Source organism: Perissodus microlepis, chromosome 7 (genome assembly GCF_051167445.1).
Source record: "Perissodus microlepis isolate ML-2025 ecotype Zambia chromosome 7, ASM5116744v1, whole genome shotgun sequence".
Classification (NCBI taxonomy): Eukaryota; Metazoa; Chordata; class Actinopteri; order Cichliformes; family Cichlidae; genus Perissodus; species Perissodus microlepis.
Window position 1 is genome coordinate 43,977,422 of NC_140467.1, and position 17,421 is coordinate 43,994,842.

The 17,421-nt window shown below is 40.8% G+C and overlaps 1 protein-coding gene across 1 annotated transcript in view; it reads right to left on the reverse strand.

Annotated features, from left to right (window-relative positions):
• fubp3 (far upstream element (FUSE) binding protein 3) overlaps positions 1 to 17,421 on the reverse strand; it is a 29,694-nt gene that overhangs the window by 2,383 nt on the left and 9,890 nt on the right. Inside the window, exons 2-18 of the mRNA XM_084935293.1 lie at positions 15,818 to 15,929; positions 11,792 to 11,825; positions 10,845 to 10,894; positions 10,635 to 10,706; positions 9,117 to 9,174; positions 8,724 to 8,886; positions 7,629 to 7,727; positions 7,344 to 7,448; positions 7,139 to 7,241; positions 6,350 to 6,450; positions 5,995 to 6,124; positions 1,445 to 1,605; positions 1,096 to 1,169; positions 909 to 985; positions 554 to 610; positions 324 to 374; positions 83 to 207 (exon numbers count right to left, since the gene is read on the reverse strand). Of these exons, the coding sequence (XP_084791419.1) occupies positions 83 to 207; positions 324 to 374; positions 554 to 610; positions 909 to 985; positions 1,096 to 1,169; positions 1,445 to 1,605; positions 5,995 to 6,124; positions 6,350 to 6,450; positions 7,139 to 7,241; positions 7,344 to 7,448; positions 7,629 to 7,727; positions 8,724 to 8,886; positions 9,117 to 9,174; positions 10,635 to 10,706; positions 10,845 to 10,894; positions 11,792 to 11,825; positions 15,818 to 15,929 (1,572 nt within the window). The remainder of the gene's footprint in view (positions 1 to 82; positions 208 to 323; positions 375 to 553; positions 611 to 908; positions 986 to 1,095; positions 1,170 to 1,444; positions 1,606 to 5,994; positions 6,125 to 6,349; positions 6,451 to 7,138; positions 7,242 to 7,343; positions 7,449 to 7,628; positions 7,728 to 8,723; positions 8,887 to 9,116; positions 9,175 to 10,634; positions 10,707 to 10,844; positions 10,895 to 11,791; positions 11,826 to 15,817; positions 15,930 to 17,421) is intronic.

The following is a 17,421-nucleotide window of genomic DNA, read 5'->3' on the forward strand; positions in this document are numbered from 1 at the left end:
TACTCCAGGAGTATAAAACTGAATGTATGCCGTATGAGACGGGCTGATCCTTCAACATCTGTACATTTGAGTCCGACCTCACCTGAAGACCCGGGGCTTGCGTCTGAGCGCCCTGGCTGAAGAAGGCCATCGGCTGTCTGTAGACGTCAACCCAGGTGCTGTAGTCAGGATTGGAGGTCTGCTGAGATCCAGGACTAGCCGCCTGGCCTGAACAGAAGGAGGGGAAAAACAAATTAGGTGAAGAAGAAACAAATGCAGGAATTGAGCATATGCTTAAATCCGTATCTACTGCACTCCTAAAACAACACGGTAAAACTACATACCCCATCCTTTGTTGTATTCAGGAACAGTACTCTGGGCCTGGGTTTGCTGACCTATAACGAGCAGAATTTTTATTTTCTACTCCACTGACTTTCTCTTCTTTTTTTTTTTTAAAAACTCAGGCTTGTGTGAATAAAGATTAATGTGCACAGATGAGATTCAACTTCAGTCTTGAAAGAGTAAAACAAAGAGCTGAAGGATAAATGTTCTTTTGTTCCTGAGTGACACTTGCCTAACTTTTTGTAATACTGCTCCCAGTCCATCTGGCCCGTCTGGGATCCATTGTGACCTGAAACCAGACACAGATAATGCCGCCAGAGTTACTGAGACTGGATTTTACTTTTCTGCTTTTCCATCTGCAATGCTGCTTTCTGATGATTTCCACCGACAGCAAATGGAAAACACGTCGGTGCAAGAAACACGTGGATAACCTCCGGGAAAGCTGCCAAAGACTGAGAACAGAGCTAGTCGTGCTCTGCTGCAGAGCTTTTGGGTGCCGTTTTCAAATTTATAGCTAATAAAACAACTTAAAATGCATCACAGTATTCGTCTAGATAAACAAGCACATTATTGGTGAAATTACTCACCGTTATCCTGTTGTCCTTGGGGTTGCCATATCTGAAAAGTTGTCCCCCATCCTCCAGTCATGAACGTCTGAGGCCCACTTCAAACAGGAGAATGCAATCGTGAGTTTAAACGGCATCTGCTGAACATCTATATTCACATAGGTATGTGTTAAAATGCACTGTGAGGAGGAGAGAAATGGACACTTACTGTTGCGGGGGAGTGGTTGGTCCTTGGTTGTAGGGATTCATACCGAAGGTGCTGTTCCCCCCGATTCCTGGGCCCTGGACAAGATAAAGAGAGGAGACCACACTTGTGTTTAAAAGGAGCCAACAGGCAAGGTCAGAGGGCAGGGCCAAGCGCTGATGCACTCCATTAAGTCCATTTGATGGATTCTTCATGTTTAACCTCTGGTGACATCCTGCTGGCCACCAGGACCAGAGCAGCCTAGCTCAACCGAGAAGCTCCCCGCTTTGACATGTGCGCTCATGAATATCAGACCAGACAATGGACATTTTGGGGAGGGAGTATCGTGGGGGGCTGGAGCTAGGCCACCTACCCCAATTCTCTCATTGATCAGCTGGCGGGCCTTTTCCATCTGCTGAGGGGTGCCTCGGATGGAGAAGATGCGCACGTTGGGGTCGGTGTTGGGCGGCGGGTTTCTCTGCAGCTCCACGTGGGCACGAGACTGCTCTTTGATGTTCTTGATGGTTTCTCCACCTGAAAAAACAAAACAAAAACACACTCCATTTTCATATGCAGCTTGCACACATTTTTCAAACAACAGTGCATTTAGCACTAACGCCAAACACTTGTGGGCTGAGGTGGGTTTGGAAGACTCCAGATCTAATCGCCAAGTAAACTCCCCAAGATCTGAAGTGCTCAACTATCAGTACTGGTCAGAGTTTATCATAATAAAGCAGTGAAAAGCTTACAGCTAATTAGGAACAAGGTTATGTGTTTAGCACAGTGGTTAACACATTCGCCTAACATGTTAAAAGAGCCCTCGCTCTAGACCAAGAGGAGGAACAAATCCTTGAGAGGGTTAGGTCAAGAAGAGCCTTCATCCTCCGCTGTGACAACCCTTTGTGAATACGGGAGCAGCTGAAAGATGCTCCAGACAAGGAAACGATTTTAGTAACGTCTCAGTTTTATTAATTGTTGATCTCTTTATGAATGCACCCGACTAATATTTACAGGAGCTGTAATCCACTTTAGATTTCATTACCACTGTTCTCTCCATGCTGCTGCCATCACTGATGTCCACAGCCCTTCCTAACGATTGGCTTTCATATACCGCTAGTTCCCAATTATCTGCATGACTGAATTTGTAAAAACCATAAATAACAGCTTCCCCTCTTCTTTCTATTTATGACTCCATCTATGCATCCTGCCATCTTTCTAAGGCCAAGAGGCTAAAAGCTGTTACACACCCAACTCACGAAATTCAGAATTTTCAGAGTCAAACTGGCTGTTACACACACACACACAGAGTGTGTTTTTGTGAGAAATTTGCCCTTAAAAAACTAAAAGAAATAAAAATAAAAAGTAGTTAAAAACAAGATGAGACCAAGCGATGATGAGCTGGTCCTGTTGTTTCTGAACATGAGGGTGGTTTCATCAGAGTTGGAGCTGTATCACGACGGCTTTTGTACATGTAAAGCTGTATTATTTTAGTGTAATGATCTGATTGGCCAGATCGGTTTATTCAGATATGAAAATAATTAAATAAATAAAAAATAAAAATCAGTGTGCACGGCTGTATCAAAAAACAAAACAATAAACAAAGGCGAGTCTGAAAAATATTTCGAACGCATGAACTACTTGCACAGATTTCATGCAGCCGGCGTGTAAAGGTCTTTACTTTAAATTAGATTATTACCTGATAAGTGAAGGAAATGATATCTGTGTGTGACTTCATCAAAACTAAAGCAATGAGAGAAGAAAACGGTTGTCGCTCACTACACTTTCTGGTCATTCAATACGAGACCGTCAAGTTTGTCTTACAGGGTTTGCATGAAGACCAAAGTCATCGTAACCTCTCTGAGGTCCGACTCGGTGCTTTGCTCCACAACACATGGAGCGAGCACTGGGCCAACTTTCTTTTCTGACCAAATCTAAGAGTGCTACCTTAAGAAAAATACGGCATGTGTCTCACCACTTATCTACCATTCTCTTGTAACATCCATGCAAATCAGGAAACAAAGGAAGACATCTCCTGCACGACAGCCCCTCCTCTGCATCGGATGCCAGCTTCCCGACGTGTGGGGAGAGCAATTACACCAGCAGGGAGAAATGAAACATAGCTGGCAGGAGAAAGGGGGCCAAAATTGAAGCGTATCCTCCTTCTGGGATATCGTTTGTCTCTTTTACCCCCTTTCATTCTTGACTCGGTGTTGTCCTCTGTGATGAGAGGTGGAGGGGGGGGGGGTCTCCGAGGGTGCTTCCCGGGGGGACACCGGGGCTGTCCCAACATCAATTACATATTTGTTCACTTGTGGCTGACACTCTGATGACCCTGGCTGACCTCCGAATGAAAGCGCTCATCAAAAACCTCTCCTCCTCCGGTAGCCTTATTCCTTGCTGCCAAAAGACTGCACATGGGCCATTAACCCATTGTCAACCAAATGAAACTTCTGCCTTAATGAAGCCATTATGAGCTCTTCTAGTCAGACAGCAGAGAGCAATGAAGACCCCGACTATTCATTTCATGGACTGGGCTGTAGTGAGGACAGATAATACAGGCTTTATTAATGAGACTGGTTTAGCGAGGTGGAGAAAAGGAGGGGGAGACAAAAGTGCAACTGGTGACGGCATTCAGGGCGAAGCCAAGGGACTGGTTAGCTGCTGGTGGGGAAAATAAAACTTCCAGTGGCATTAAGGGAAAGTAGAATTAGCAGAATGGGCAACGATGTTTCTAATGTCGTTGAATTCAGCTTTATATGAAATTACAGTTGGGTGTTATAGCTGAAATAGTGGAATAAATAAAACTTCTAAAATACAAATAGAAATGTATATTCGCTGAACTGCATGCAAGTATTTTCCCACTTAAAAAAAAATAAGGATGGGTATTGACTCGTGTTATGGGATAAACACCAATGCACCATTTGACTTGTTGTCCAAGAAGGCCAAATAAAATGAAATACTGCAGAGACTGAAACACCAGCCTAATAACAAACTAAATGCAGCTGAGGTAAAAAATTTATTTATTTACTTTAAAACAGTGAAAGTCTCTGCTCCACTGGGAGAGCAGGGAAACGGACAAACCTGTAGCCCCATTCAAATACCTTTAAATACATTAATCTCCAAGGGAAGACTGTTTATATTTTTAACACTGTTTACAAAATAAGTCATATGAAGGGTTGGGTTTTTTTAAGATTAGGAATCTACCAAAGAAAATAAACAATTAGAGATCACATCTTATTTTAACATCTCATTGGTTAGTTCAAAAACTTACACTAGAAGTTATAAAATAAATTAAAAAATGAAATAGAAAACAAAAACGGAGCAGATAAAAACGTGCCTTCGTGCTCTCGGCAGTCTGTCACTAGTGAGATTTAAAATTAAATAAATTTAAAAAAAAGGACTAAAAGTGCAAACAATTCAGTATATAAACAGTGTAAACCCAAATACCCCCCCAAAAACCCCAAAAACTAAACATTTTATTAAGTCTCAGATGTACTTATTGGTAGTTTATTTTTGTCTCTTTGACAAGAAGAGCTGAAAAAGTCACAGGCCCCTTTTAAATATTTACTCACTCAGCTTAAATTAGCAAAACAACCCCATATCAAAATCACATAATTAAAAGCTTAAATCATTAAAAAACAAACAAACAAAACAACAAGTGGTTGAAATTATGATGAATAACAAAAATTCCTACACAAATGTTAATTTTAGCCAGTAGCAAAGGTAGCAGCCCAATGTGGGTTTAGATGTTTCAGGTTAAAACTTGTGCGGTGTAACTTTCGGATTAGGATTCAACTTTATTGCCAAGTCGGACGTATAAATACAGGGTAACAAAATACAGTTTGCATCTAATCAGAAGTGCAATAAGAGCAATTATATACAGATAAGTTAAGCAAATATACAGATGTACTACGGCAAATGTACGGATATACTGATATATACTTTGTGATGCTGGTTGTGTGTTTTGCACTAACTTCACGGCTCTGGTAAATCTGAGTAGGTTGGTGGGTGGCTTGATTCGTCAAGCTCGGTGTGGCGGTGTGTATGAGGTCAGAACAGAGGGGCAATGAGCTGCATATGGCATCGTAAAGATATTAATCACTGCATCCTTTAAGGGATGCCTGACAGCACCCAGACCCACCGCCATCTCCACCATATTGGCCCACTTCATATGCTAATGCACAGAGAGGGGGACGCAACGCCCAGGTTTATTTGTTTCCCTCGCCCCACTACATGCACAAAAGCCACTTGACATTTCTATTGCCATGTTTTTATCTTAGGTAAAGAGGCCCCCTTTGACCCGCCCTTCCCCACACAGACACACACACACACTAAGGCAGCATCCATCCTAGCATACAACACACACACACACACACACACACACACACACACAGCTCCTTCCAATGCAATGGTCAATGACTTTTAAATAGCTGGCAATAGAGTGGGCATGAATAGCCAATAAGCTAATTCCTCCTATTCATTCCCTCGCTGCACTCTATTGGGCTGAAAGACCCTCATTAGATGCCAGGCAGCCTTCCACATGATTGAGGGCTGTTATTATGCACCTTTAACAATTAATGTCACATTACACGCATTATCCCCGTCATTAAGCCCTTAGTGAAGCCAATGAATGCCACTTGTGCTGTATACATGAGCCCTGGAGGGATAATAGGAGGGTGGTCACTCACCCCCTCCTCTCCTCATCAGTCTCTCTCAGAGGCAGGACACCAAACGGCAGTTATTAAAATGGAAACTGCAATCTGCTGAGCTGGATACTCTTATCAAGTCTGCTCATTTTAATCAGGCTTATGCACCGTCAGCTCAAACAAATACAAAAAACAGCATCTTGTGCTTAAGTGTCTGTCAGTGGTATTTAAAAGAAAAACTATCTGCGTTTAAATATCTCCAGAACATTTTCCTTACCTTTGCCAATCACCAGGCCACACTTATCAGCTGGTACTGCATATGTCATCTCTTGCAGACCTCCAGGCCCTCCCATGTTACAGTCACCTCGCCCTCGACGTCCCATTACGCCGCCAAATCCATCTCGCTCCTGTCAGGAGGAGACAGGAGAAAGGTCATTATAATAAAGACACAAAAGAACTTGACAGATTGTTGGAGGTCAGGGAAAAAAAAAATCCCGGCATATGAGCGACTGCTCTGATGGACATTTAAAAAAAATAAATAAAATTTATTCATAAACAAATTGTCTAATTAAATATTTAAAGCCAACTTTGCATGAACAGATGCAAATACATGGGGACTAAGAAGAACATACCTGAGCTGTCTGAACGAGTTCATTGATGAGGTGGACCGCATGATGACAGTGGTCGGGCTGTCCCATCACCTGAGCTACACGGTCAGGGCTGATACCGTCATCTGAACAACCACATTCAAGGGAGGAAAAGTTATTTTAGAGAAGCTTAAACTGCATGAAAACTTTATATACTTTTCTGAATTTAAATTAAGAAAATATAGGTGATATGTTTCTAACTTTAGTGGCTGCCTGTTTTTTTTCCCTGACTGCATGGACATGTCTCCAGAGAATTTACATGAAAATGCACCAACTACGCACGCACTCCAGGAGACATGTCAAACAAAACCGTAACTTCTGAATGAACAGCTACTGACAGCTGGGCTAATTCAGAAAAAGCTTTTCTGTGACTGATTGTAAAGTACATCACCACTACAACTATAATTTTGTCATCTTTTACATGCAGGTAGGCTGATAAGGACCAAAATGTACAAGTTTAACACTTTACAAATGTAAAATTATTATAATAAAGTACAAAAATTTGATTTCAAGCACTTGCAAAGACACTGAAGAGCCCGTGGTTGTACTAAATCCATATTTTGTGTGTCGTTCATGTCAGATTTTAAGGGCTTTCTTGACCTCTTACTCTACCAGTTTACATTAACTACAAATGATGACAGCTTATTTTACGACAGCTTAATTAAAATACCACAGATGCACATCAGCTACTCCCTTGTATGTGATGTAATTAATCTAGACCCAATCGTATTAGGCAGAAATGGCCAAAATGAGGCCTTGTTCAATCCTCTTTACCTTGCTTGAACTGGATCCTGACCCCAGCATCATTCTGAATCTTCTTGATCATCTCGCCATTCCTGCCAATGATGATGCCAACAGCAAATCTAGGCACAACCACCTATGTTGACAGAAAGAAAGGAAAATGAAGAACGCTTAAATGTACTATGAGCAAATTTAGCTGGCTGTCCTGAAGCTGAAAAGCAGAGAAAAAGGCTCTCACGTCCAGACTGCTTCCACCCATTTTGGAGCCAAAATCTGCCCTGCCAGCTCTGTACTCCCCTTGGTCTTTGTCCCGGATGAGCTTCACCACAAGTTCACGGGCTTGCTAAGAAGAAAATTCAAATACTGGGTAAACAATCCTGCATGTGAAACAAAGCCAAGTCGGACTGACCCGCTCCTCAAAAAAATAAAAAGTTTTGAGTCGAAGGCTGAAGGCATAAAATGTGTAAAATTGAGTGTAAAACAGGACAGATAGTGGCACACACTGAGCACTTCTGAGACCGACCTGCACTTTGTGGGGATCCCCAGTGATTCTCAGGGGCTTGTCTGCTCCAGTGGGCATGGGGTCATCCTGAATCATTATCATCTGCACTCCTGTTCTCTCCTGCAGGGGTACAATCAGACAGAAGAAGAAACAACCACCAAAGAGTTACCTGGGGAACAAAATACTACTCGCTCCAAAAAGGAGGAGATTCTAGCACATCTCAAAGAACAGGATGATTTTTTTGTTGTTAAAAAAACTAAAACAAAACTATTCTGAATGCAGCTGTTCACACAAACCATGTACTTTTGCAGGATAAATTTGTGGCATTTACTTTTGAATCAAGCTTGTTTTTGTTTGTTTGTTTACATGTGAGCAAAGATATCTGACCAATCAGACCACTGCATTTGACAAGGCTCAAGACACACACTGGTACTGAAACAAGTCCCTTGAAAAATGTTTGAAAAGGGCCCTCCGATTGTTACAATTTTATTCTTACTCCAGTGATTAATGCTTAAAACAGAGTGCAGCTGATTTCAGTTTGGGTCAGTTTCTACTGGACAGGTCAAACACTTTACTCATTCCTAAATGCTCGATGAAGAATCACACAAACCTTAAGTTTGTCCCAAAAGAACTGGTCTAAAGAAATCAATTTCAACTTGACCACCTTAATTTGATCTGTTCTAAAGATGCAGTTTGTAAGTCAGTGGATAATTTAGAACTAGAGCTGCTTCCTTCTTCCTCAGACCTCTTTTAGAGGATGGCTTTGTGCTTTTAGTGTCATTTTTGCAGAACTCTCAGATAAAGCAGACAGTTACCACTTCAAGGCATATTTTTAATTACAGTCACGTGATTCAAACAGACTAACACGAAACCACCTTCTAAAAAATAAAATAAAGTTTAACCCTGTGCAACAGGGCTGTGACGTGTCCCCTGAAACTTCCAACAGTTGTTAAACACCAAACCCATTCTCTCCATTTGCAATCTTTATAGTCCTACAATCTGTATGCAAAATGTTGCAATAATAATACGAAGTTCAAAAATCAGGTCATCACCATGGTTCATTTTTACTGTAGTGCATGTGTTGTGTTATCAGTGCAGTGCAGCCTACTCGCGGACCTGCAGTTGTTTAATGGTCTCTCCTCCTTTTCCAATCACCAGGCCGACTTTGTTTGCAGGGATCAGGATCTGCTGAATGGAACTGTTGCCGTCCATCTCATTGTGGAAGCCTGGACCATACCTACACTGCTCGATAATCTCGCACAGAAGCCTCTTTGCCTGCCTGGAGGGATGGAGCCAAGAGCAAGACAAGGGATTTGTCACTACAACCTGCACAACCACCCCCAAAGAAAACGCTTTGCAGTTGTGAAAGATGAGCTCAGGTGATTCATTCACTGATCAGCATTTCAAGTGAAAAGAGACTGGAGTTCATGCCCTGAATGACAAAAGGGCACACTTTCCTAATGACATGTGGAGTTCCAGCTAATCTGTCAAAGTTAATGTGAGACTTACTCTATGTTCTCTGGACTGCCAGTCAGCGTGCAGGGTCTGTCCAGCATGCCTCCACTGTCTGCAAGAAAACAGACAATTAAAAGAAACGCATCACTAAAAAATAAATCTTTGCACTTACAAGTAGTTTTGGTTAAGTTTTAGTTTCATGCAATAAAAAAATGAAGGCATTGCATGTTAGAAAAGGTGAGTTTCATTTTTCAGCAACATATTTCACAAACTTGCAACTTAACATGATAACAAACCACAGCCTGAGATGTGGCGAACACCGCATGTCCCACAAACAGTGCGGATAGTTGTGTGAGTAACACTGGAACCAATGTTGGACAAACTATGTGAAGACAATCCTCGGTTTTGTTAACTTAGCTTGAGTGGGGAGGAAAAAACGAAACAAAACTCCCAAACCCTCTGTACTAGGCTCAAAGACAAAGAATAAATGAATGGCAGAACAAAGACGAGAGCCACAGACAGAGGCTGGAAAATAAAAATGACAAGTGCCACAAACTGCAGGTCCTCTAAAGTGTAAAGTCCACTTGCGACTGGCTCTTATGTTATGCAATAGGTTACAACCAGGTTTAAAAAACAAAACAAACAAAAAAACAACAACCCTGCATTTAGACTTTCTTCCCCTTCCCTAAATGGTAAAAGTTAGCAACACATGTTAAAGTCCAACTTTCACTATCTGGAATCTGACAGTGAAATTTAGCCTGAACAGACATCCAGGAAGTCTGCGCTCCAGGATTTGAGTGTTTCTAATATTTTATTAGTCCTTGACTTTGCACTAATTAGCAGGCATGTGAGCTTCAGCTATAGTTTGTGAATGCAGCTTACTAACCAAGTTTGCTAGCCTTAGCAGAAAACTTAGTAATTGATCTTATCACATCATACTTTAAGTCCACAAAAGTACAAGCTTGCTCATGCAAACTTAAAGCATGATAAAAACAAAAAGTTCAGGTAAATATTCTATACAAAATCCTGAATTCACTATTTTCTTAATCTGCAGGTATGCTGCAAATGCAGAACGGCCTCTGGCAGAGACACGAGGCTTCTGCTAGCATAAATTGTATCTTTAAAATACAATCATGAAAAATTAGCAAGTTTGCTCAGACTTAAAAGAAAAAAGATATTAATGGAAGGCTGAAGCTTTGGAGAAACCCAATGTGTCACCAAAACAAGACCAAATAAAACAGAAGATGAGTTTGAAATATATTATATTGTACATTTTAAATATACAATAAATTAAATTTTCATCTTGGGCTTTTTTAATGCTTTTTCACCTCGTCAACATTTAATTTATGTCAAACCTCTTTCCATCCACAGTTTGACCCTCAGAGGAAACATTCACCACCATCTTTTATTGCTGCACACAATAAAAGTGAGTAACGCACACGGCACAGTATTTAAATACAAAATGAAAAGTGACCATGTTATGTGTTACTACATTTGTTTTGCCACCTTGAAAGACCTCACTGCCACCATGTTTTTATATTATGTTTATCTTTATGATTAAACTGGACTTACCTGAAGCAATCTGGATCTTACAACCTGATTCCTGCTGAATTCTTGAGATCTGCTCGCCTCCTTTTCCAATGACTGAGCAAAAAGAGAGAAATTTCAGCATTTAACTTTTCTCCACCGCCCCACAATTTAGATTGAGGCCCAGTGCTTTGACCCAAAAACTGAGCAGAATGTCAATACTGATGATTACAGGTCAAATGTTAGGCTACTTACTGAATCCCACCATCTTATCAGGCACTTTGAAGTCTTCTGTTGTAAAAGCCCTGAGAGAAATTGGTACATGATCAATATTCTGCCAGAGACATCTTGTACACATCAAAAGAAATAATGCTGAAATTATTGGGACTACAACTAATGACCGTTTTCTATACAATCAACAGAATAACTTCTGAAATTTGGGGCACATCCTGCGAGTCCATCACAGGGCACATAATTTACTTCATTTTATTTTGTTTGAGGCTATAACATTGTGAGGAAGTTACAATTTGAACCAAAAGGTTTGCTTTGACCTATGAGGATCAATTTGAGTACCATATTTGTTTTATTCTTGGACATTAATAGCTTTGCATGACTAACAGTTTAAAATATTATTACTAAGGCTTGGTGTCCACCCACAGTCAGAAACAAATTTTGGCTAACTTTATTGTTAATGGCTGTTGCTCATAAACAGAGGGTTTGAACAGCAGGTGTGTGGAGCTTCTGTGGTTGCAGCCAAATCAGCAGGGGGCTGAGATGACCATACTAGGGAATATCTGCTCACACTGATTACATACAGAGCCAAGAGTAGGAAAGAAAAGCTAATAAGCCTGAGCTTTTGACTCACTGAGAAAGGTTTACCACATCACTTTAAACTTTGACACCATTTAATGTGATCATCCACCACTATATTAATATTTGTATGATGAGATAATCACAAGTCCACGTTAAAACTGCTTTACGTTTTTCTAATTTAATTTACTGTTAAACTATAGCAAAAGTACTTAAAAGCAAAAGCAGCAACAACTTTATGATAACCATGTAAAACTGGGTTCATATTCATCTTTGACGGCACAACATCATACTGTTAACCACAGACATGCATGTGCTTGTATGAGAAAATAAACTGATAAACTGAGTGCACTTCTATGAACACAGGATATATTCAGGTGTTTTCTGCTTACCTTTGATGTACCATTGCACTGAGATGGTTCCCCACTGAGAGAAAAAGAGGGGAAAGCACACCAATTAACATGTGACAAATAATCTGAGATCATGGTTTAAAATACAGCAGATGCACCACAAATATCTGCCGAAGTGATCGCCAGCGAAGCAGCAAAATGAGAAAGAACGAGTCAGTGGTGGAGGGGACGGCTCTGCCAATCCTTCATGTTTGTGGCTGACCTGCAGCAGGGGGCTTTCACCAGCATGGAAATCGGGCCTGCAAGTGTATGAGTGAGTGTTTCAATCAGAGCCGCTCAGAAAGAGAGAGGCAGCAGCCGGGTCAGCGACTGCTGGTCCTGAATTGAATTTTGACAGGTAGCACCAAGCAAGGGTCCTGCAGGGTCACTGGAGGATGTGCTGCCATGGACGTGAACACCTGAGTTGATATCTCGTGGGTTCAATCAATTTTATGGCTGTTTGCACTGATTTCACTTCTTCTGGAAAAGCACTGGGGTTAACGCTTAAGAATGGGACCGCTATGAATATAAACGAGGAAGGTGTGTGTCTCACTCGTACGAGGACAAGACTGGATGATAAAGTCTGAATGCCTCGAGTGCCTGTGTACTTGTTTGATAATTAACTGCAGTGATACACAGATACAATTTCTGTTATTTCCCCTCCAGACTGCAAGAAAAACCTTGACTGAGAAAAAGCTGAGCACACAGCGATCCAAACAATAACAGTAGCAAATAAACCTAAACCAGAATTGCATACAATTTTCTTATCCGTTCATTCAGGGTGGAACTATCATACAAACAACTGTGACGAGATAAGACGACAGGATAAATGTCTCGCGTTTCCACTTCGGGGATATGAAAGACATCAAATCTTTGTTTTGTGTGAAAGGCATAGAAAAATGCAATGTTTTGTTGTTGTAGTTAAAAATAAATAAATAAAAAAATCACGACACTGCAGCGTCAGGTCCAAGCAGACAAAAACACTTCAGATTACAACAGTTCCTCCTACACAGATGAAATGTACACAGACAGTTTGGCAACTTCTACACAGAACCGTGAATACTGAAAAGTGACTGAATGGGAGTCACTCAGAAAGAGTTTAGAAAGAAAAGCCATTTATTACAATTCAAATTAATAACTCCTTATTAGGGGTGGGCGATATAAACGATGTACGATAGAAACGATATAAATTTGGCCAACGATAGAGATTTTGACTATACCGCTCTATCGCGATAGCGCATGTTGATGATGTCATCAAGCTGCGCCTGTTTTGGTCGAAAGCATCGCAGCGGCTACGACCATTATCATCTGCAAATTATGCCGACAGTCACAGCAAAGAGTTGAAGCACTTTTGAAATATGGGGAAAGCCAAAAACTGCACTTCCTCCACTTCCGTAACATTGATTCATTAATGTTGAATTCTCTCGCAGCTGCTCTATTCCCGTGTTGTTGCAGTATATTAATAACTAACCTCGTATTGTGGATGAATAATCTCAGTTGTTCTCCTGACTGAAGTTTGGCCCGTGTATAGCATCCTGCTATGCGATTGCATTTGTCCCTGACCACCAGAATCCCTCACGTTAACTTTTATCGAGTGGAAAAAAAAGTTAGCGTTCATCCTCCAGCTTCACTGTGCTAATGTTATGCTAACATAGCTGTGTCGCTAGCAATCACGTAGCACAACATTATATACCAGGCAGTCCAACTTCAGTAACCCTGCAAACGCCACTGCTGTTTAGTTTTCTGTCTTCATTTATGTCGGAAGTGGTAGCAGAGCTGTACGTTTTAATTAGTTTCAAAAATCTCTCAGTCAGAACATGGTATGTCATGCTTAGGTGGAAACTAGCAAGCTAACTTCCTGTTAACTTCTAACTCCGTTAAATTTAATAAATTCTGTTTTCATTGATGCCTGGATGTTAAACTTAATTGTTACACCTGATAAAGCAGCAACGCTGATGATTTTATTAAAGATGAAATAATTTAGACCGTTTTTAACTCTTAGTGTTCGTTTGATTTGGGACCTGAAGCGGACGGAGTTTTGGACCCAGATTACTCCGCGAAGCTCCTCACTACGGCAGCCGTAATGCTCTGACAATCCATCAAGCAGTGCGGCTTACCAAAGTTGTACTAAAACATTTTTAACAGATTTCTGCACGCCAAAATTGGTTCGAGGTCAGTAAACAACCAGAATTCATACATAAGGCACACTCTCGATTTATGAGGAAATTAAAGGATTTTAAGTGTGCCTTATAGTGTGGAAAATACATTATACAGAAGAAAAGAATATATCGCGATATATATCGTTACCGCACATGCTTCAAATTATATCGCGATATGAATTTTAGGCCATATCACCCAGCCCTACTCCTTATTTAATATGACCAAATTCAGCTGCTTTTACATGAAAATGTCTCAAAGCTTTAGCGTAGTCTGGTTTCAGATCTCCAACTTGCTGTCCACACGTCTGTTTATTTATAACAGAGCAGGTCTCATGATGCTTTCACTGTACATTTTGCGGAAAAACTGTCAATTAGCCAGAGCTCTAGAGGCAAGAGTAAAAAGAAAAATGTATTTCTTCTGTGCCAAACCCTGAAAAAGGATCACGATTACTGATGCAAATTGTACAAGTTATCCAATCACCAAATAACTCAAGAAATGTTGTTTTCCCCTCCATCTTAAGCAAGAGATGGAAAAAAAAAAAATAATCACAAGCACAAGGCATGGCATGTGCTGCAAACATTTGGCCACCGGTGCACTTGAACTGTTATAAACAGTGATTAACTGCTTCTAGCAACTGCTGCCACAGCTTTTTGTTGAAAAGTAACGCCAAAAGGCGATGCCTCATTTTCTCCTTCTGATTGGATAATGATGTTTGTTGGCTAAACTCTGTGGAGCCCAGTATGAAGCAGAGTTGCACAAACCCTTGCAAGCTAAAAAGGCAAAGAGCCATGCGTCATGTCAACATTTTTATTAATCATTAATAATAAAACAGAGCAAATAAAGATTAAGTTCAGTGAGGAAAAGGGACAACACCCAAAACAAACTTCCCTACATCCGTTTAATTTCACTGCATGTTTTCCTTTGGTTATCAACACCAAGCCTGCTGCGGCTCTATACCCCAGATTTTGAAAATCGCTCTCCAATAGTGATAAACGCGTCTTGTTTTCATGCAGCAGAATGCCCGTGTAAACATTATGCAAGAGAAGCTGCAGAACCAGAAAACATGAATTTTATGCTGCCAACATATGAACTATACACTCGCTGGCCATTTTGGTAGGTACATATGTTCAAATGCACCTAGATGCAAATGGACCTCCAAAGGAACGTATGATCCACAAGCATAAATTAAGATTTACTAACGTGTGCAGTGATGCGGCAACTTTTGAGGACTCGCAAGCACATGCTTCAATCCACACCGGAATAAATACTGATCATTACGCACAATTTATAAAGTTCGGCTTCACAAATTAGACAAAGTCTCCCTTTCAAAAAGCTTTGTCTGTATACAAATGTTTAAAAATACACTCCCTCACTTACAAAACCTTAAATGTGTGTGCATGATTTGCCTGATAGACACAGATGTCATATGCCCATGTGGGGTTTTAAAAAGTAATATTACACACTGCCAGCGTTGCATAGATCCACAAATGTAAGCTGCGTTCATGTGCTAGTGTAAAACTGGGACGTCTGGGCTATTCTTGCATTTTTTTTTTGTTTTATTTTTTCCCCAAATAAAGTGGTTGTTTCTTCAGTTCACTACTTCTTCAGCTACCAGATTGCAGAGCACCTTTGAGATGTGGTGTTAGTTCATGGATGTGCAGATGACAAATCATCAGCAGCTGTGAGTGGCCATCATGTCAGTATCAAAATCTCTGAGGAATGTTTTCAGTAACATTAAATCTCCGCCATGATGGATTGTGGCAGTTCTGAAGTCAAAAGTGGTTCCAAAGTGTACCTAACAAAAGGGGCAAGTGAGCACGTATGTTATAAAATGTGTGGCGTGTGCGCGTATATATCCTGAAGACTCACCTCCATTGTCTAGTGAACGTTTCTGGCCTCCAAAGCCATACATGGAGGGGTCCAAGACTGGAGACGAACTGTTCATATTGGGCATCTGGTCTCCTCCCATCTTGGCTGTCATCTGCGGACAAAACAGCAGATACATGATGATACCTTTTCAACATACACTTCCTTTCCAACACATAATCTTGGGCAACCTTTTATAAGTGTGACACCTCGTTTTTCCTTCTTGCTTGATTTAAAGCATCAGCTTTGGAGCAAAGTTTGGTCTCTCTAGGGTGTTATCTATTTGACAGCTGCAATCTGTGACAGTATATATATTCAAACGACTGATCGATGGTGATGCTTTCCTGGAAACATCTGTCATATTCTAGTTCTCACTGGCTAAAGTTTTCAAGCTTTCATCAATAAATCATAAAGATCAAAGTACATTGCAATATCACAACTGACAAGATATGTCACAACAGCTACCTAAAACACCGACAAAGACTCCCAGGTCCTTGGAGCGGAGGCTCAATCCTGTTTGGAGAAGCAGTGAAAGGTTTTGCAAATACGCAAACTGAGAAGACCAAGCAAAATAAGTCTAGGCCGAAACCTTTACCATCACAATTGCATTTTCTTGTAAAAGCCCTAAATTATGCAACAACAAAATATGACTTGATTTGTCGGTTTGCTCTTTAAAACATTTGTTATGACTTTGATGCTTTTCGTTGGCTTAAAACTGAATCTCTTTCAAAGGGCCGGCTAGCAATTAATTAAAGGACTTACTTTATGTAAAACACACAGTGACTAAACCAAAAAGCAAACAGCAACACAATTTCACTGCAATTATATACAACGCAGGGTTCGGCTTAACCAGCGGCCTGACAGCCAGCATAAATGTCAGGCAATTTTGGTCAGCTGCTGGTCCAACTGCACTTCCAAAAAACCCAAAGATCAAAAATGATACAGCATTGACAAGCACACTTCATTGTTCAACACCGTTTCACTTCAGCTCTTTGTATGTTGTAACTTCCCACTTCTCTGTGCCTTGCTGGCGGACCAACACCATCACAAGTAAGAGTAGCTCGCCGACCAGGTGTTTGTGACACTGCCTCCTGGTGACAGTAAACAGCTACAACAGATAGAAGTACAAAGCCGTCATTGGTTGTGCGCAGGACTTTAGTTTGCTACTGATCTGCAAAATTGGAAGGCTGTTGGGGAAAACTGTTAACGGACACCACAATATCCCCCACACACAAATCATGCAACTTGCACCAAACAGTTGCACATTCAACTTTTCTTTATTTTTTCAGTTTCTTTAAATTATAATATAATTCAGGGAAATCTGGCAAATAAATATAGCACAGAATATCTAAACCCCCCCCAAAAAAACATAACGAAACAATACGCTCAGCTTTGACCAGCACTTGTTTTTAAATTACCAAACAAGCTGTAAGGCTCAGCACTCCACGTTAGCAACGCAACATTTGTTTCACTACCCAGTTTTCTTGTAGTGATGGAAAGTGTTCGAGCCCATCTTTAAAGTACAAGAAGAGTGCAGTTATTTGCTTTAAAGCTCAAAAACTGATTTAAAGCTATTTCCAAATCAGCCACTTGCCTAAATTAGATGC